Source organism: Neofelis nebulosa, chromosome 3 (assembly GCF_028018385.1).
Source record: "Neofelis nebulosa isolate mNeoNeb1 chromosome 3, mNeoNeb1.pri, whole genome shotgun sequence".
Classification (NCBI taxonomy): Eukaryota; Metazoa; Chordata; class Mammalia; order Carnivora; family Felidae; genus Neofelis; species Neofelis nebulosa.
In genome coordinates, this window is record NC_080784.1 from 114,600,125 (window position 1) to 114,621,431 (window position 21,307).

Genomic DNA, 21,307 nt, shown 5'->3' on the forward strand with positions numbered 1-21,307 from the left:
AAGGAAAAGCTTTCAGGGGTATATATAGTTAATTTGTATTCTCTAGGAGGTAAACAGGGTTTGGATCAAAGTGTTCTCAGCCCCAAAAATATGACAATCGAAACACGAAGGCATGGAGAGTCCTCTTGGTCAGTTCACAGTTAAACAACATGCTACATGGTTACACAATGACCATGCAATTCAGTAGGAGGGTTTGAGGAATTCTTATCCCTATAACACATCAGGTGTTATGTCTCTGGCACACTCTTTTCCTTCCTGAAAGTTTACCACAGGAGAATAGGGAGATCTGAGGCTACTTAACCTCTAAGCCTGTTTGCTTATCCATAAAATGAAGATAATGCTTTACCTACATTAGGGGAGATTAGGAGGATTAGAGAAAGCTTTTGGGCACTATGTATGCCCACCCCTAAGGAATCACTCCCTAAATCATACTATGAATTGTCACTCATCATTACCTTTACAATTTAGGTAAGAATCTTTTTTTTAATTTAGAAAAGAATACATACAATTTCATATGACTATTGCTTACATTAACTTGATAAAATTTTGTGCTTGTTTTATAGTGAGTCTCTGCATATAAATACAGATGCTGATTAGGACTCAAAGTAATTTAATGATGTACACTTGTCAAATTCATATACATTCATGAACATTTTATCAAGTAAGTTACTACGTGTCAGGTCTTGTGTTTCTAAGAGTGTTTGCAAACCTCATTTGGAAGTGGCTTATTCCACCTTTATGGGTTTATTTCTGGAGTTAGTGCTTTATTGGGTGGTGTCCACCAAGTAAGTAACATGTATCCATTGAAGTAGGTGTGTTGCTTGTGTAATTAATAAGATCCCTCTTTAGTTAGCAATACACAGCGGAAGTATTAGCAATTAGGGGAGAAAATATGAGGCATTTTGCAAATAATGCTCTTTAGGTTCATTCATTTTGCTTTTTGTATTATGTTTGTAACTTACTTTCAATGATTTCCCTCTTAATCTAATTGAGTGGGGAATATCCATTTTAAGAGAAATACTACTTTTTTTATCTTCACGAAGTTCGCTTAGATGTTTAAATTATTTACGAGGCCTCTGTTACTTTCTATGGAGTCATAGTTCTATAGAATCCTGGGTTTGTTTTTGTTTTTGTTCTTACTGGCGTTATTAATATTACTGTTTACTTCTCCATCGTACGGTAATAAAGCAGCAGGACCTAGAGATTCTATTTCATATTGCTTGCATGCTTCTGACAGAGAGTTCCATGTAAGCCTGACTAAGGAAAAGAGAGAATAATGAGCCCCTGTATTTCATCATCCTTTTTGTTAATGTGATTACATCTCAGGGCCCCTGGCTGGCTCATCGCTAGAGCATGTAACTTTGATCTCAGGGTCATGAGTTCAAGCCCACATTAGGTGTGGAGCCTACTTAATTAAAAAAATAAATAAATAAAATAAATCTAATTTCCACTCTCTACCTTTAATATTGGTTTGGTTTGGTTTGCTGGGATATTTTAAAGCAAACCCAAAACATGTAATTTCACCCATAAATATTAACTGCTTTTAAAATTATGACTAATAACTTTCTGATTTATATTCTGAATTTATTACAAACATCTTTTTGCAATTGCTTTGGTCAAGTAAAGGCCCCCAAAATTCTACATATTATATTTCACTGTAGTCTCTCAAGTCGCTTTTTAATCTAGAAGATTATTGGATGCCATACTCCTCTGACTTAGAGAAGAAATATGTTCACTTGTCTTACAGAAGGTCCCATCATTGTATTTATCCTTTATATTTCTTATGATTAGGTAGTAAAATCAGATTTTGATAGGATTCAATTTCAAGCTTTTAGACAAGTATACTCTAGGTAGTTCTATGTTCTTTCTGTTACATTGTATGATGTCTGCCAGTTATCCTTATTATTAATGATAATGCTGAAAGGTTATACCTAATCCTTTGGTGGAGAAGATTTCAGAAATCCATTCTGGGGATGCCCTAAGTTACGTAGCTTGATTTTAGTGTTTTAATTCCCTCACTGAAAAATTTTCTTTTTGCACCTTAATGTTATGTTGTTGAAATTTGCCACAGAGCTGGAAAAGCAGATAAATCTATTCTGACATGTGTTGGTTAATCTGGATGACCTAATTGTCAAGGGAGGTTTCCACAGAAGGCTATGGAGCCAAAAAGACTAATTCTCTCTTCTGTGAAGGGGCACATTCCCAGGAATATGCGTTCAGTGCTTCCAAAGAGGGACTGGTATAAAAAATTACGAATAATTTAAACATAGATTTCTGATGAGTAAAAATAAATTGCTTAAAGATTTTCATTTCATAAGATATTGGGGTTTTGTTTGTTATAGGAAGAAATCTTTCCTGTTTTCCGCTCTGTATGCTGCCTTTATCTTTGGTGGTCGGCACCTCATGAACAAACGGGCGAAGTTTGAACTGAGGAAGCCATTAGTGCTCTGGTCTCTGACCCTTGCAGTCTTCAGGTAGGTTTTATTTTCATTTTCCCAGTGCTGTCCATCCATTTCCTCAGAGCTGGCTAAAGGAGCAATGTTTGAGCATTTTATTTTATATCACATATTTTTGATTGTTCAGTACATTGAAGGTAAAATAAAGTCATGTCCAGAGAGTAGGCCTCCACTGCAACCGACTTGCCATAATATACTCAATGTCTTCTTTTCAGGCTGTCTCGTTTCTTGTCCATACGGCTGGTGCAGTGATCCAGTTTACCTCTTAGGCCTAGAAGCAGTGTGTCAATTCCATTATTTGTATTGCTTAAATATAGATGAAGCGCTAAATGCAAAGCCACACCGGTGTTGGTGTGTGGCAAAGTAGGGTTTAAATGTGCTGACCTGAGGCTGCCGGGCGACCCCACCCGAAGCGTCTTTAAACCTCCACGTCGGGGTGCCCTAGGTACCCGGACAGTAGGGGTGGGCGAGGCAGGGGACGGGGGCCACACGGCCGCCGCCTCGATGTGGACCCCGACCACGGCTGAGCCCGCAGGGTCAGGGTGCAAGCCCCGATGCTTCCAGACGGTGATGGAGGCCCACCAGACGCTGCCCACGGGCCCCACCGTCATGCCCGCCCCTCGCCCCCGTCTCGTCCCTCCAGGTCACCGGGGCTGACCACTCCTCCCCCTCCCCGCAACCAACTAATATGTAATCAAACAATAGCACTCAGACACATGACTAGATACTGGACACCTGTCTATGTTAGTATTACTAGACCAGAGAACGCTTTTGCTCTGCATCCCCAAAAGCACTGTTCACCCCCCATTGCCTGAGCTGACCAACTGGCTTATGTTTAGCTAACTCGTTGTCACTTTGTATTGGCTAGAAGTCCTCCTAGAGGCTGTCAGGGCCAGGTCTATCTCTCCAGGTGCAGCTGCGAGCCAACATTCAGACACACTCCTGGAAGCTTGAAGGAGCTTTTCTAGTTTTATGATGTTTGGTGATCTAAGCATTCACAAGACTAGTTAGCATACAGCTGGTGTCCAAACAAGTGCCAGAAAATACCTATAGTGCTAACAAAGATACCTGTTTTTTTGTGTGTTTTGCTTATCAGAACCCACAAGTGTATAACTAGGCTTGGGGTAAGGGGGGGGGGGGGGGTGGATGTAGATATATTATAAATGAGAACTATTTTAATATTTCTGAATAATCATTTTTATTTTTTCATACTACATATTAACTGTTCTACCACTAAGCAGAAATAGGAAGCCTCATTACTTACTTAAGCCTTATTAAAAGTGATCAGACAGGAAGAGGATTTTCATAAACTCTGATGATCCATACATTTCCATTATGTCAGAACCCTGCATCCAAACGCTCATTTGCTTGCTACTACTGACTGTACTCTAATTTGGTGCCTTTTGTAAGTTCTGCATGTGAAGTGCTCATGATGTGGATCTGTCACTAAAAAATTCTTCCATTTCAATCTGTATCAGGACATGATTCTCTATAATACAAAGCAGTGTTTTCATTTTTATTCGCATCTAAGGTTCACAGAACATGCCTCTACTGAAGTATTTTGATATTTGAGGAAAAAGTTATCTTTTTTTTAAACATTTGTTTATTCTTAAGAGAGCGCAAGCAGGGGAGGGGCAGAGTGAGGGGGACAGAGAATCCCAAGCGGGCTCTGCACTGACAGCAGCAAGCCCAATGTGGGGCTCAAATTCATGAACCCCGAGACCATGACCTGAGCCAAAGTCAGACGCTCAACCAACTGAGCCACCCAAGCACCCAGAGGAAAAAGTTATCTTTATCCTAAGGATGCTTTCAGCATTTTTTACAGAATTTTCAACAAAAGGCTTTATCTTTTGTTTTTTAAAATCTTGAACACATATGAGCAGAGTACAAGGAAACCCCATGCACCAGTTACCTTGTTTAAACAATTATCACGGATGGGTTAATATTCTTTCATCTACATTTCTACCAACTTTCCTCTGTCCCCCAAATTATCTGGAAATAATACAAACTGAAATATTTCTGAATGAAATGGTGCCACTTCTAAAAGTTAAGTACTCATAAATTAAGTAACCTAAATTAGTAATAATTCTTTATCCTTCAGGGTTCAGATTTTCCCAGTTGAAAAAAATTTTTTTTTCTTCCATTTGTTTTTAAGAATCTGGATCAAAATTAGATCCATATGTTTCCATTGGATGTTTCTTTTTACTTACAGGTTTCTATTTTCCTCCCTCCTCAGCCTTCCCCAAACTCCCAACTCCCCATCCATCCTTTGAAGAAAGCACATCATTCGCCCCTTACAGTTTCCCCCAGACTCATTGATTTTCCTGATGGTGTTCTTCTGTCCCCTGTATTCTTCGTTAGTTGGTAGTTAGATCTAGAAGTTTGATTATATTCAGGTGTACCATTTGACAAGACTTTCTTTCTATAAGAAGAAATTTGCCTTTATCAACTATGCAGTTATCCTAAAGTATATACAGTTATTACCGCATAGACAGAGCAAGTGCTTGATTCTTTGGCCATATTTAGCAGCTTCACAAAAGAAAATAATTTGAGGTGACTGCTTGGCTCAGTTGGTTAAACATCCAAGTCTTGACTTCAGCTCATGATCTCACAGTTCAGGTCATGATCTCACAGTTCCACTGAAGTGTGGAGCCTGCTTGGGATTTTCTCTCTCCCTCTCTCTGCCCCTCCCCTGCTCGAGAATACTCTCTCTCTCTCTCAAAATAAATAAATAAACTTAAAAAAAATTTGGTTACCCAGCATGTAAATAATTTTTTTTCTTAAGTATCATTATGCACTCATGGATTTATACTTTATGTGTCAATGATTTTTAGATGAATTTCATTTGGGTATATTTTAGTTCATTGCTATTATTCTTTTTGATGCTAAATTATCGATCTTTGGTCACGGTGAGTCTCATCAAGTTGGCTCCTGAATCCTTTCACATGCACTGAGTAGTGCTCATAGCTTGATTTGTGTGGGGGTGGTGGGGGTGGGGGTGGTGACAAGATGTTCTAGGCCAGGCATATTGTATATTTTTTTGTTTTTTTGTGTGTGTGTGTGTTTTTTTTTATTAATTTTTTTTTTCAACGTTTTTTATTTATTTTTGGGACAGAGAGAGACAGAGCATGAACGGGGGAGGGTCAGAGAGAGAGGGAGACACAGAATCGGAAACAGGCTCCAGGCTCCGAGCCATCAGCCCAGAGCCTGACGCGGGGCTCGAACCCACGGACCGCGAGATCGTGACCTGGCTGAAGTCGGACGCTTAACCGACTGCGCCACCCAGGCGCCCCTATTGTATATTTCTTACCTGGAAATGGGATTAGTCATTTCTCCTTGGAGCCCTAGTTCCTTTGGGGTAAGGAAGATAGTATTTACAAACTGGTGTGTTGTGGCGTTGATTGTTCATGCCAAGGTAGTTCTTATTTCTAGGCCTTTCAGAGGTCAGAAATAGAATTTTTTTTTTCAAGAGATGTATTCAGAGTTAGTACTAATACTTCTAATTCATATTTACCACTAGTTTTTACTTAATTTCTTTTTTTTTTTTTTAATGTTTATTTATTTTTGAGATAGAGACAGAGCACAAGTGGGGGAGAGGCAGAGAGAGAGGGAGACGCAGAATATGAAGCAGGCTCCAGGCTCCAAGCTGTCAGTCCCAGAGCCTGATGCAGAGCTCGAACCCATGAACTGCGAGATCATGACCTGAGCTGAAGTCAGACACCCAACCGACTGAGCCACCCAGGCGCCCCTCGTTTACTTTCTTATATCTCCTTCCTCTCATGCCAAAATCCAAATCCCAATGTCAGCCACTAACTATTTATTTATTTTTATCCTACAACGCATGTGCAACAGCTGTTAACAGTACCTTATCTTTTTTAGATTGACAAATTCTTCTTGTTTTCTCTTCTGTTTCTTTAATTCTTTTAGTTACTTCCTCTGGAGCCATATTTTGCAAAAAACATTTTAAAAAGCAGGACTACATAGAGTTCAAGCATTGACAATTGAGGATCTTGTAAAAATTCATAATATTCTAGTAGGAATTCGGAAAACACTGACAATAGAATTCTATTGTAATATTAACTGAACCTGGTTCCATGTTAGAAAGAGTATATTGAAGTTCCTCTGTGCCTAAAGAATTCTGGTCAATGACACATTGGAAGAAAATATTAAATACAGAATGATATATTTCTTACATAATGTTTATGTAAATTTTACTCCTAGACACAAAATACCTATATATTGTTTATTAATACATTTGAGTATTTCTAAAAGTATCTAAAAAGGTAGTAGAAAAAATGTACTCAATTTTATATCTGGAAAAACAGAGGAGACATGCTTTTATTAAATGCCTAGTATTTCTAGAAAATAAAACAAAAAATTCCATTGCTGGTAGAGCGTAGTTCTAGGGGACTGGCAGTTTAGAAATAAAAAGGATTTGGGGCACCTGGGTGGCTCAGTCAGTTAAGCGTCTGACTCTTGATTTTGGCTCAGGTCATGATCTCACGGTGCATGAGATCAAGCCCTGTGTCAGGCCCTGCTCTGACTGCACGGAGCCTGCTTGGGATTGTCTCTCTCTGGCCCTACCCACTCAGACTTTCTCTCTCAACATAAATCAACATTAAAAAAATAATAATAATAAGGAGATAAAGTTTTTTCTGTGATGTGTTATCTTGTTTGCTTGTCTGCATTTAGAACATTATTCAATATATATGCACATGATCTCATACCCAATTCTAGAGAATCTTAAGAATACTTGCTACCTTTATTTGGAATGGAGTTGATATAAACCTTCAAAAGATGCTTTTGGCTCAGAGATGTTTTGGTGAAAGTTAGTAAGAATTTCTCTATTTTGGCCAGATAGGATAACTTCATTATTATTTACAAGCATATGTTTTTAGAGAAAATTTTTGAATGGCTTTTACCTTACTATATAATTCACAAATTTTCAAGTCTATGTGTCAATAGAGCCTAAAAGAGAAGTTTAGAAATTCCTTGCTCAGGAGACATTCTGGTATTAGGTAACCTGGATCTACTCTACCTCCCTGCTCTTTGCCATTACAGGATAAGATATTATCTATTTGGAAAAAGAAAGAAAAAGAACCAAAATTTTCAGTTAGAGAAATTATAAATGGAAGGAGGGGAGAAACAGTAAGTTTTTTGTTTTTGTTTTTTTTAAAAATCATTGAAAATGTGATTGTTTTGAGTATTTTGCTGTTGAAGAATAATTTCTTTTCCACAACTTCTCAAGCTTACCCCTTAGCTTTTTATAGTAGCCAGAGGTTCAACTATGACTAATTTCCAGAGGCCACACACTGTTTACTCATGAACTGAGACAACAGAGATGAGAATTAATTTGGACATGCAGAGTACTTAAGCAAAAACAAACAAACAAATAAAACCCTGTCTTCATACCAGTCTATTTCAGAAAGTGGTGTGGGGTTTTCCATAGGTTTTCCATAGTTTGGCAAGAATTACCTATAGAGCATTTTGTTTTTTGTTTTTTTGAAAGAGAGCAAGCCAGGGAGAGGGACGGGGGGGGGCGGGGGGAGGGGGAGAGAGAGAGAGAGAGAGAGAGAGAGAGAGAGAGAGAGAGAGAGAGAGAGAGAGAGAAAATCTCACGCAGGCTCCGTGCTCATCATGGAGCCCAACACAGGGCTTGATCCCACCACCCTAGGATCATGATCTGAGCCAAAATTGAGAGTTCGCCGCTCAACCAACTAAGCCACCCAGGCGCCCCAAACTATAGAATATTTTTCTTCTATCTCTTTCCTTTGGGATACTCACTGAATATGTGACACTAGCCTTCATACAGGCCATGTACCATTTAATTTTATTTTTTAATTATTTTTTTAATGTCTGTTTATTGTGAGAGAGAGCACACGTGCTCACATGTGCGCAAATAGGGGAGGGGCAGAGATAGAGGGAGACAGAGAATCCCAAGCAGACTCCCTGCTGTCAGCACATAGCCCGACACGGGGCTGCACCTCAAGATCCATGAAATCATGACCTGAGCTGAAATCAAGAGTCTGACACTCAACCAACTGAGCCCCTATTTAATTTATTGAAAGCTGTCATAAGTTTTGATGGAGTCAATAGAATATGATCACGACTGAGCTTTCACCAGGTCCGCATGTATTCATTTTATTTGATAATAATGTCTCCGAGGTTTTCTTGGCAGTTTCTCCTCATTACCTACACCCTGCCGACCCTGTTCAGATTCAAACCATGAGCTTCTGGTATCAGTCTTTAGGAATATGACTGGGATGATGACACAGTGCCCTACTACATCTAGCCTACCTTCCACCCAACCTAAGGATAAGCACTTCCTTATTTTAATGAGATAATTCTATGTGGCGGTTGGCTCTAGCTATTTGACCATTTCCTTGGGATAAATACTGAGAAAAATTCTGGTACTTTGAATTAGTAGATCCTTTGGATGAGATTGTGTCTCATGGCAAAAATCCTCAAACACTTCAAGGTACCTATGATCCATTCTTCTCTGACCCTGCTGAGTCATTAAATTATGTTGCCATGATACCTCAGCTGCCTGACTACTGTTGCTTTGTAAAGGATTTTCGGAGACAGAACATGAGTGAGGGAGGGGCAGAGACAGAGAGGGAGACACAGAATCCGAAGCAGGCTTCAGGGTGTCCACACAGAGCCCAACACGGGGGGTCAAACCCATGAACCGTGAAATCATGACCTGAGCCGAAGTTGGGTGCTTAACTGACTGAGCCACTCAGGTGCCCCGGAATCCTTCGAGATTGGGTAGAGATGTGTGTGATTCTGATTCAGGCAGCTTTTGCCAGGATCTATCTGGCAGTGTTTCCTTCTCGTTGGTAGCATAAGGAGTTCCAAGGAGCCTTCTGGGTCTCTGACCCAGAACAGGGTCAAAGCAAGGTGTCTAGTCATTGTACATCAGAATAAGATGTACTGCGTATTTATAGATCCCTGTATCACACTTGCTTCAGATTTGCTTACTCATGTTTCCCAGTGATTCAGTCTGGCCTCAATTGTTTTATGCTTCCTGACAAAATCAGATGTTCTATACTTTGCAAGTTTGACTCCTCGCCTTGTTATTAGCTGGAAGTTTTTTTCCCTTTGAAACTCATTTTTATTTCCTGGCCTTATTTTAATTTTTATTAAATTTCAGTGTTGGCTTAAGTATAAAATATATTCAAGCTGAATAGAAAAGTATTCTTTTCTTTAGTGAGATTTCCAAGAATAAAGTGCTTAAATATAGTACAGGAAACATTCAGAAAAGTATGTTTAACAGTGCAGAGCAGTAGATGAATGGTATTTAATTAAATCTACTTGTGATTTTCATACACACGCATAAGTGTTTAATATCTGGAGAATTATTAGCAATTGTTAAGGCAACAAATATATAATAAAACCAATCGAAACTATTCAGATGAGTAAATTATGGCATCTAAAATACTTGTTGGAAAAAAATAAAATAAAATAAATAAATAAAAATAAAAATCTTGTTGGGGCACCTGGGTGGCTCAGTTGGTTAAGCATCCTACTCTTGGTTTTAGCTCAGGTCATGATCAGGGTCAGGGGATTGAGCACCATGTCAAGCTCTGAGCTGGGTGGGCAGCCTGATTAAGATTCTCTGTCTCCCTCTCTCTCTGCCCCTATCCTATGCTCAGGCATGTGCACATTCTCTCTCTCAAAAATAAATAAATAAATAAACAAATAAAAATAAAAGACGTGTTGAAGGGGAAAATAAATCATTGACCTGTAAAATGAGGAAACAAAGAAAATGACAAATTTTGGAACAACTTAATCAATTTTTTCTCAACACCTCTTGTCTAGTATTTTATTCTGTGGTTGCCAAAAGCGTTCCCTCTTGATCTACAAAGAAAACTTTACAAAGAATGATTCTAGTGATAGTAATTATAAAAATGAAATGGATACATGAACTATAAATGCTATAGGAGGAAAGCCCTATTGCATTGGTAGCAGGTTATAAATTTTACATTTTTAAATGTATCACCAAGGGGGGCAGAATTAACAAAGGAAATGATACCTCTAGAAAGCATATGCTGAGTAGTTATAAAAGAAAGAAAGAAAGAAAGAAAGAAAGAAAGAAAGAAAGAAAGAAAGAAAAGAAAAGCAAGCTGCTGAATAATCATGGGAATGTGATACCATTTATGAAAAGTTTCAGAACCCATAAATGAACACTACATTTTATTTATTAACATATATGCAGTAAAAGCATAAAAATAACTTTTGAAGGTTCACACTATCTCTGTTTCTGAGGAGGCAGAGAGAATGACCAGATCAGAGAGGGTCCAATGGAGTCTTCAACTCTTTTTTTGTAAGATTTTATGTCATTACAAGTAAGTCAAACATGAAAAAGATAATTGTGTTTGACACAAAGTATAGTTGGCAATTTTTTTTAAGTTGAAAGCAAATAATGAAAAAAATCTACTTTTCAAAAGAAAAGCTAGCAATTGTACTTAGAGGATTCTGGTGAAATGCTTGTGTACATGAAATAAAACAAGGTAAGGACGCTTGGGTGGCTCCATGGTTGAGCATTCAACTTGATTTCCACTCAGGTCATGACCCCAGGGTTGTGGGGTCCGACTTCGGCTCAGGTCATGATCTCACGGTCCGTGAGTTCGAGCCCCGCGTCGGGCTCTGTGCTGACAGCTCAGAGCCTGGAGCCTGTTTCCGATTCTGTGTCTCCCTCTCTCTCTGCCCCTCCCCTGTTCATACTCTGTCTCTCTCTGTCTCAAAAATAAACAAACGTTAAAAAAAAAAAAGATTCTCTCTCCCTCTGCCCCTCTTTCACTTGTGCACTCTCTCTCTCTAAAATTAAATCAATCAATCAAGGTTATGGCAAAATAAAAGTTTTGCCCTATTGATCCTCATACTTCCCCTCCCTCCGTAATGGCAAATGTATAGTTAGAATTATGAATATTTCGTGTTTTCTGTTTTCTGATAACAGTCCTCAGTTAAGAGTGTCCTTTCAGTTATGGCTGAAGGATAATTTTAGGACCTTTCTTTTCTGAACATTTGTTGTTGAACTCTTGACTATCTAGTGTTTCTATCTTGTATAAAGATATATGGTCTGATAGACAACATGTAGACAGATGGAAGTCAGATATTGGTCACTTAAACATTTGTTCATCACCTCATTTTGTCAAAAGGTTTTCTTTTTACATATAGTCTATTTGAGACTGTAAAATATATGTATATATGACATATGACATATATATATGACATGTATATATACATATATATATATATACACTTTGTGCATTTTTTGTCTCTGGATTTTGTGCCATTTTATCAAGGGACCACACCACAGAAATATTCTGCTTCTGATGCCATATTTATAAATTATAGCTTCTGTCTCATTTTTTAAACTGTATCTAATAGATGTATAGAAAAATCTTATTTTCTGAAGGCAGGGTGTATAAATGTTTTTTTTTGCAGAATCAAATCGATTTTTCTCATAAGTAAATTGTTTATATTGATATGGAAAACAACAGAGCCTGGAAGTAACATGGTAACCAAATAACCAGATGACATGGTTGTTTCAAAGGTCAGGGCAAAGCAATGACAGCAAAACACATTCTGTTTCCCTTCGCATGAAGAGAAATGTGAAGCATCTACATAGAATAAAAAATCCAATAAATTATTAAGGCAAGAAGCCTAACAAACAGTGAGGGCAAAATAGTCCAGTGCCATAAGAAAAATAATCCCTACATTTACCCAGTACTTCCAGACTTGGTTTCCTTGCCTGATGAAAAGCACCGTGTTTTTGTAAATGAAGGTGACAATGTCTAGGCTGAAAGACAGTGGCATTCTTTAGCATTTTGAGGTGTACTTGAGTCCCTTTCCACCTGAGAGATGCCAGAATACCCTCCAGGGTACTACTCCGTATGAATATCAATTTTGTTATTCTGTTCAACAGTTTTGCTACAGAGGAACTAGCAAACAAATCACCGCTACAGGATAAAAAGAGCTCTTTTCCTGCCTGCTCCTCTCCAGCATGTGTGTGTGCATCATTCACACACACACACACACACACACACACACACACACACACACGCACACTCTTTTCCGCATGCTGTCAGCTTCTTGGGAATGTCATGCCATCCCCCTGTTTTCAGATACAGCATTTCAGTAAAATGTTGCTTCAGCTGAGACCTTACATCAAGTTTCAGGGCCAACAAAGAGTTATCTGTGATTCTCCCCTCTGCACTTCATTAGTTCTGCCAGAAGCATCAATAGTGGATAACAGAGAGGAGTTACAGGACATAGGCTATTTCACTGGCATTGTGTTTTTCTTTCGATGTTTGAAACTGGATTCTTTGCCAGAATAGACTGTAGCCTCAAATTACAATGAAGTGACAGTAATTGAGTCACTTGACTCCTTTGGAAAAACCAAGAGCAATAATAAAGATAAGGAAAGGGCAACTCTCCATCCTTTAACAGTAAGATAGAGCTTATAAACTGAGATCTACACATCCTCGCTTGGTCTGGACAGTCCTAGCTCTATGCCCATTGTCCCAGTGTAATTATTAATAGCTCCCCTCTCACTCTCAAAATGTCCTAATTTGAATGGTAAAAGAAATGGCTATTCTATTTATACCCACCGAGACATTGTGTTGGCTCAATGAAACAGAAAAAGGAAAAAAATACCCATAATCATTTGCCAACTTAGCCCTCACAAGTTTTTCTTTTTAGCATTGCCTCTCACCTGAAACTTGCTCTCCTGCCAGTAACATTTCCAAATGTTTGACATAGCATCACTCAAATTTAAAATATTCAAGCCAGATCCCTTTTGTTGATCCCGTAAAATATCGCAAAATTTGTCACTATTTTATTAGCAAACATCTTTAAGCCATTCGAAATACACAAATAACTCTTTTAACCAGTCACTGGGTTGTATAATTACTCTCCAATAATTAGAGTAGCATCTACACCACTCCATCCCCACACTGGACACTCCAGTCATGACCTTTATCACTTCCCTTAAGTTATTTGCCACCATTAATTGCTACCTCCCACGTGTTTTCTCTGTCCAAGCAACTCGACATACCATACCATTTTCCTGTAGAAATCTTAATTGAAACTCCTTTGCCTATAGGTTTAAACTTCAGTCTGTCCATAAAACAATTGTAATCTTACCTTGAACCACCTTTCACCACTGCCCTATACAGATTTTCCACCCAAGCCAACATGGGTTTGTTTATTGCCTGCAAAACACACTTGCCCATCCTAACTTCATGTCCTTGAATACACCACACCTCCCTTTCTCCATTTTCCTTCCATTTTTTCCCTTAAATATTAGCCATCGCTTTGACCTAGCTTAGAATGCCATCTCTATAAAGGCATATATCATTTGAGCACGTACCTCCGTTTCTACCAAACTTGTTGTTATGTATCACTTAACCAGAACATATGCTGCCTTACCCATGTGCCTCCTGGTAAGCTGTATGAGTTCTTGAGGCCAAATTGTGTCTCGCTGTTCCTGGAACACCTTGGCATACACAAAGTTTCTGAATTAATGAATAAAAATCTGACATTTGGCCACTCCTCCAGTCACACGTGATTGGCATTTTCAGTCATGTTCACTTGTTCACCCTTCATATTTCTTGTGGTCAACTGCCTCAGACACACCCAGTCCAGTTTTTATTTGCTATCACAAGGCTTCATCTGTGACACTATACACATGCTTTAAGAAATCTGCAAAAGACAAGATACAGTAAGTGTTGGCAAGGATGCAGAGAAAAGGGAATCCTTGTGCACTGTTGGTGGCAATGTAAATTGATGTAGCCACTATGGAAAACAGAATGGTGGGTTCTCAAAAAATTCAAGATAGAACTACCAAATGATACAGAAATTTTACTTCTGGGTGTTTATCTGGAGGAAACAAAAACACTAACTTGAAAAGATACATGCACCCCTGTGTTCATTGCAGCATTATTTAGAATAGCCAGGGCATGGAAGCAACTTAAGTGCCCATCGATGGATGAATGAGTAGAGAAAAAAACATATAGTGATATATATATAGTGGAATATTGTTCATTCATAAAAAAAGAATAAAATCAGGGGTGACTGGGTGGCTCAGTCAGTTAAGCATCCATCTTCAGCTCAGGTCATGATCTCATGGTTCCTGGGTTTGAGCCCCGAGTCTGCCTCTGTGCTGACAGCTCAGAACTGGGAGCCTGCTTTGGATTTTGTCTCTCTCTCTCTCTGTCTCGGTCTCTGTCTCTCCCTCTCTCTGCCCCTCCCCCACTCTCTCTCTCCCTCTTTCTTCCCTCCCTCTCTCTCGAAAATTAACTTTAAAAAAAAAATTTTTTTAAGGAATAAAATCTTGCCATTGGTGACAATATGGATGGACCTTGAGAACATTATACCAAGTGAAAATGAGCCAGACAGAGAAAGACAAATACTGTATAATCTCACATACATGTGGAATCTTAAAACAAAAAAACTGCAAACTCATAGAGAACAGATTGATGGTTGCCAGAGGCAGGAGGTAGAAGGTGGGCAATAGGACCAAAAAGGTACAAACTGCCAGTTATAAAATAAGTATAGCATGTGGATGTAATGTACAGCATGGTGACTATAATAAATAATACTATATTGTATGTTTGACAGGTGCTAAGAGAGTAAATTTTGAAAGCTCTCAGCACAAGAACAAAAATTATAACTGTGTTGATGGATATTAACTAGAATTATTGTGGTAATCATTTCACAATATATACAAATATTGAATTATTAGGTTGCACACCTGAAACTAATATAATGCTGTATGTCAATTATATCTCAATTGTTAAAAAAAGAAACCTGAGATTGATGTCATGTAATTGCAGGGGTCTTCCAAAGGCCTGCAAAGCCCTACACACTCTGGTCTTTGTGACTCTGACCTCTCCCCTACCTCCCTTTCCCCTCCCCAACTCCCTCTCTGTCCTTCTCTTTCTCCTCCCTTCCCCCCTGCCTTGTCCCCCTTTCCCCCTCCCCTGCCTTTTGCTGTTCCTTAAATACGCTGCTAAGGCTGCTCCCTCAGGGACCACACACTTGCCCTCCTGCCCAGAACACTCGTTGCCCAGATATTCCAACCACTCATCCCTCATCTCCTTCAAGTCTTTGCTCAAGACTCACCTTCTGGGTGAGGCCTTTCTCAGTCTCCCTCTCTAAAGTCACAACATTCTCCACCACAGGCTCCTTACTGCCCTCACCTGATATTTTTCCCTTTGGCACTCACTACCTTCTAGCCCATTCTATGTTTTTCTGATCTTGTTCGTTCTCCTACTGGTCTAAACTCCACAAGGGCAGGAATTTTTGTCTGATCTTATGCCACATCTCTTAGTCCAAAAAGGTGCTTAATAAATGTGTGTGTGTGTGTGTATTTTTCTTTAACTAAAAAGGAAAATGAACAGACAGTGAAATAGAAATGGAAAATGAAATAGACAGTTGTTAGTGACTCTCCTTTCCTTTTTTTGGAAACTCTTTCTTTCCAAAGGGGGAAATAGGAAAAATTTTCTACTTTTCCCTTCAATCCAGGAACTACCAATTAGTATTTCCAAGAAAATAATAATTAAGTAAAGATATGATATTTTGCTTGTTTTTTTTTAATAAAAATGTGCATTTTGAGGGAGAATTCCAAGCTTCTATTAAAAGGGCTTACTGAAAAGAAGCCAGGAAAACAGAGGTCATCCTGCTTTGCAGGTGGCACTTTGAGCTCTGGCCAGTGGGGAGGCTGGCCTCTCCTTACTTACATGGGCTGTTGACCTGTGGGTCACTCTGCGGCTCCACATTTGTCTGATTTATCTATTTTCTTCCAAATTAAGAGGGAAAAAAATCCACTCATCATGTCACGATCAAGTCCAGACAGGACAAAAGCTTACGATGTATGGCAGCTTGTTATAAATGTAAGACGCTTATAGAAAACTCAGACCGTCACCAACGTAATGCATGAAAAGAGTTTCAGGTTAACGTAAGCACAGACAGAGAATGGCCTCTCCTTCTGCCAGAAAGACAGTCCACTTAGCAACGTTTGTCTACTTACAATTAGAAACCCTATTCAAGAGTGTTTTTTTTTTTTCTTAAATAATTTCTTTTTCTAGTTATAAAAGTGAAACGTCTGTGTGGATAAGACTGAAAACCCTGGGAAGCACACGGAAAGCCTTTAATCTTACCACACACAGATATTTGTTGTTGATATTTTGGTACATGCCTTTTCCATAATTTAATGCTAAGCTTGAGATTCTTTCATTGTAATTTTAATTCTTAATCCAATTAATATATTTGAGTATGGACAAAAGTATGACCTCAGTAATATGTTTGTATTACCAGTGTTATAACAACTTGAAACAGCTGACGCATAAGACATTTTATATCGTTTTACCAAAATGAATTCGTATTTAAATAGCTGGACTGTGATAGCTTTTCTGACACTTGTGTGAGAAATAACATGAGCATTCCTGAAGAGTGCATGGTAATTTAGGATGTAAGTGTAATATCGCCTGAAGCATTTGTTAAGGATTGTTTTAAGACTGAATTAAGGATTACAACGTTTAAACTTCCTGTGTTACCTCACAAATTTTTAAAGAATCCTTTTTGTCAACAGGGTAATATATATATACATATATATATATATATACATATACATATATGTGTATATATATATATGTATATATATGTATACACATATATGTATATGTATATATATATGTATATGTATACATATACATATACATATATATATATAAGATTTTGAATGAGGAAGTGAAACCTTAAAAAAATCTTTAAACCTAACTTTTTATGAAATTGCCTAATTGTTTTATCTGTGATGCATCAGATGATGCTGATATTGATCATATTTTTAAATTTTCAAATATTGAAGTATAGTTGACATACAATGCTATATTAGTTTTAGGTCTACATCATGGTGATTTGACAATTCTATATATTATGCATTTGCTCACCATGATAAGTCTAGTTACCATCTGTCACCATATAAAATTATAATACCTTTGACTATATTCTCTATGCTATACTTTTAGTCCCAGTGACTTATTTATTTTATAACTGGAGGTTTGTACCTCTTAATCCCCTTCACCTATTTTGCCCATCCCCACCCTCTCCCCTCCAACATTATCAAGTTGAGTTAGCCACAGTGGTAGACTGGCAGAAAGAATCCCAGAAATGAATGGCATGCAAACATACTAGAAGTTTATTCTGGAGAGGCCCATTAGTGAGCAGAGAATTAACTGAAATCACTGAGAGATGAATCTTTTTCTCTTCATGCCTCTTCATGTCCTTGAGAACAGTGGAGTACCATAGAAAAGACATGAGATCAGGGTTGTTCCAATAAAGAAACATTAGTTACTTGGGGCGCCTGGGTGGTTCAGTCAGTTAAGCGTCTGACTTTGACTCAGATCATGATCTTGCGGTTCGTGAGTTCAAGCCCCATGTAAGGCTCTGCAGATGGCACGGATCCTGGAGCCTGCTTCAGATTCTGTGTCTCCCTCTCTCTGCCCCTCCCCCGCTGGCGCTCTCTGTCTCTCTCTCAAAATAAATAAAAATTTAAAAACAAAGAAACTTTGGTCACTTAGACTAGGATTATCCACTGCCGTTAGATACGTGCAAGTCATTCTCCTAAATATCACGCCTTTCCCATGTGAAACAGCTGCTGCGAGCCTCTTTGGACCTCATTGTTAAAAGCTTTGGCAGTTCTTTCATGAGAGCTGTCAGACTATCTTCGCTATATTTCAACCAAGAACTTTAGGTAGTACCTGCTACGTGTATTTTTGATGATGCTGTGGACCTGACAGGTTGCCTAGCTCTCACTTGATTTTGCATGGGAAAGAGTGCCTGGGTTCTCCCTTACACCAGCAATTCTAGCCAGTGCTACCAACAGTTTAACTGGTAGCAAGGTCTCCTTGCAACTCTTTCTCTACCATTGGTTTCAAAACACTTGCAGGTGAAAATTCGTGGGGGTTGTTTGTTCCCTTCTTATCACTTAGGACTAAACTGTCATACTTGCAGGAGCCTGCAGTACCCAAGCAATCTTCCCTCTGTTCTTTTATCACCTGTGATAGTTATTAGAGTTTTTGGAGCCCTAGGATTTAGAATCCAATCTATATCATTAAATACTTCATTGTTCACACATTGCAATTCCCTAACAGGATAATAAAGCAATAGTTTACTAGTGGTAAAAGGTGGACAGAGAGATGTTTTTTATTTTATTTTATTTTTTTCTGAGAACTGGATAAGCATCACAGACCTAGAAGGGATGTGCAGGGTAATTAAAGTAGCCAAGAGAGACGGTTCACTGATTCTAGGTATTTGTTTTCACCCAGAGCTAGAGCAGAAATCTTCAATACAGCTTTATATAATTGTCTACAAATTGAAATTACAAACCATTCATTAGCTATTCAGAGTTCTCTTATGCAGGAGTTAGCAATTTGGGTTCTTTATAAGGGTCTAGCTTTAAATTGGAGTTTACACTAGTATGGTACAAAAAAAAAAATTCTTTTTTTAAAGATCCAGGGAAAGACTGCAGAACTTAGGAGAGAAGAGCTGAGAAGAAACCTTAATTCTTGCCTTTAAAAAGAACATATTTCTAACTCTAGAACTTTAGCAATCTTGAACAGACAGCCAGCCTGAGCCTGGCTCAGGAGATTTTATCTTAACTTCTTGTACTGCTTCTTGCCATCTCATATGTTTTTGTTGTAACCGAACCCATTTTTAAGCACACCCAGGAATGAAGGAATTGCACTTGAGTGTTCTCTAATCTGCTGATTGGTATCTCTAAGATGTCATTTTCTGTGCTCCTAAGGACGTTGATCCTTAAATTCATAGAGTAGAACTAGGTTAAAGTTTGAAGTCATTAAAAGAAGAGGCAAATTCCAGATCAAGATGGCAACATAGGAAGATCCTGAACTCACCTCTTCTCATGGACACACCAAGTCTATAGCTACATATGGAACAATTTCCCCTGAAAAAAATTCTAAAAACCAGTTGAGGGGTGCCTGGGTGGCTCAGTCAGTTGAGCATCTGACTCTTCATTTTGGCTCAGGTCATGCATGAGCTCACAGTTGTGAGATCGAGCCCTGCATTGGGCTCTGCCCTGAATGTGGAGCCTGCTTGGGTTTCGATTTCCCTCAAAAAAAAAAAAAAAAAAAAAAACCCAAAAACAAAAAAAAAAAACATAAAAACAAAACACCATACAGTTCAGAGATTCCTACACATCAGGCAGATGAGACAAAAAGCCCACACTGAAGTCGGGAGGAGTGACTGAGACACAGTCTCACCATAAAACCCACCCTAGGCACAGGGACCCGCAATCAGGAGGTCAACTGAAAACCTGGAGCTTTTCCCTGAGGAATGAAGGGTTTGAACCCCACAGCAGAAGACATCCCAACTTCAAAGACATGCACCTGAGAGATGAGACTCCACAATATCCAGCTTTGAAAATCAGTGGGATTTGAGCACACAAAACCCACAGGGCTGTATCAACCTGAGAAGTGGCTCTTGAAGGGCTTGTGTGCTTGGACTCACCAATTCCAGGGCCCAGTGCAGAAGCAGCCAATCAAGAGGCTCATTGGCTTATTTTAAAGCATCAGACTAAGGGACAAGCATCTAATTTAACAAACACTTAGGGGCCTGCTGCAGTACTCTCCAGGGACAGAGGCTGGTGGGCACCCTCTTTATGCTTCTCTTTGCCTTGCTACAGCTATTGGGTATCTCCCAGAAAGGAATTTATTTATAGCCTTGCCTGCTGTCCTGATTTTTGTGGCTTCACCCAGGAGCCACCTCCAGATCACCTTGCTGTGGTAGCCAATGGGGCTTGTTTGCTGTCCCACAGGACTGTGTATATTTGCATATGTTACAAGCTGCTGCCTGAAGTTCTATCTAATCAGCCTGAATCTAAATGCTGAGAGAGATCCTCCTGTTTGGGACCTTGACAGATCTTGGCACATCTCAACTACTGGGAGACATTAAACATAAATTAGACTGCTTGAATAATCACAAAGATTTGAGAGACCATCAAGAACTAGAACAAAGTTGAACAGTAAGTTTCATCTCCTACACAAGCCCATTCCTTCAAGACTGGGAGAAGTAGCTGTTTTATTTAATGCATAGAAACTGACACACAGAGTCAAGGAAGATGAAGAACAGGAATATGTTTCAAATGAAAGAATAAGATAAAATCTCAGGGAAAAAAATCACTAATGAGATGGAGATGAGTGATTTACCCGATAGAGTTCAAAATAATAGTCATAAAGATGCTCACCAAACTTGGAAGAAGAATGGGTGAACACAGTAAGTACTTCAACAAATAAACAGAAAATATAAGAAAATACCAAATACAAATCACAGACCTGAAGAATACAATAACTGAACTGAAAAATACAGTAGAGGGGTTTTAAAACACACTACATGAAATGGAAAAAAGAATAAGTGAACTCAATGACAGGACATTGGAACTCACCCCATCAGAGCAGGAAAAAAGAATGGAAAAAAAGTGAAGATAGCTTAGAGTTAATGGAACCACATCAAACAGACCAACACTTGCATTTAGGCATCCCAGAAGGAGAAGAGAGAGAGAAAAGGGCAGAAATCTTATTTGAAGAAATAATGGTTGAAAACTTCCCTAACCTGGGAAAGGAAACAGACATCCAAATCCAGAAAGCCCAGAGAGTTGTAAATAAGAGGAACAGACCCACACAAAGATACATTATGATTAAACTGCCAAAAGTTAAAGACCAAGAGACAATTTTGAAAGCAATAAGATAAAAACAGCTTACATAGAAGGGAACCCCTTGTGAAACTATTAGCAGATTTTTCAGCAGAAATTTTGCAGGGTAGGAGGG

At 38.7% G+C, this 21,307-nt stretch overlaps 1 protein-coding gene across 6 annotated transcripts in view; it reads left to right on the forward strand.

Moving 5' to 3' along the window:
- The window catches only part of ELOVL6 (ELOVL fatty acid elongase 6), a 144,583-nt gene that overhangs the window by 88,797 nt on the left and 34,479 nt on the right, over positions 1-21,307 (forward strand). For 5 of the 6 annotated variants that reach the window (XM_058721652.1, XM_058721653.1, XM_058721650.1 and 2 more), the window contains one exon: positions 2,343-2,474. The exons of the other annotated variant lie outside the window; for it this stretch is intronic. In XM_058721652.1, coding sequence (XP_058577635.1) covers positions 2,343-2,474 — 132 coding nt within the window. The remainder of the gene's footprint in view (positions 1-2,342; positions 2,475-21,307) is intronic. 6 annotated transcript variants of the gene reach the window in all.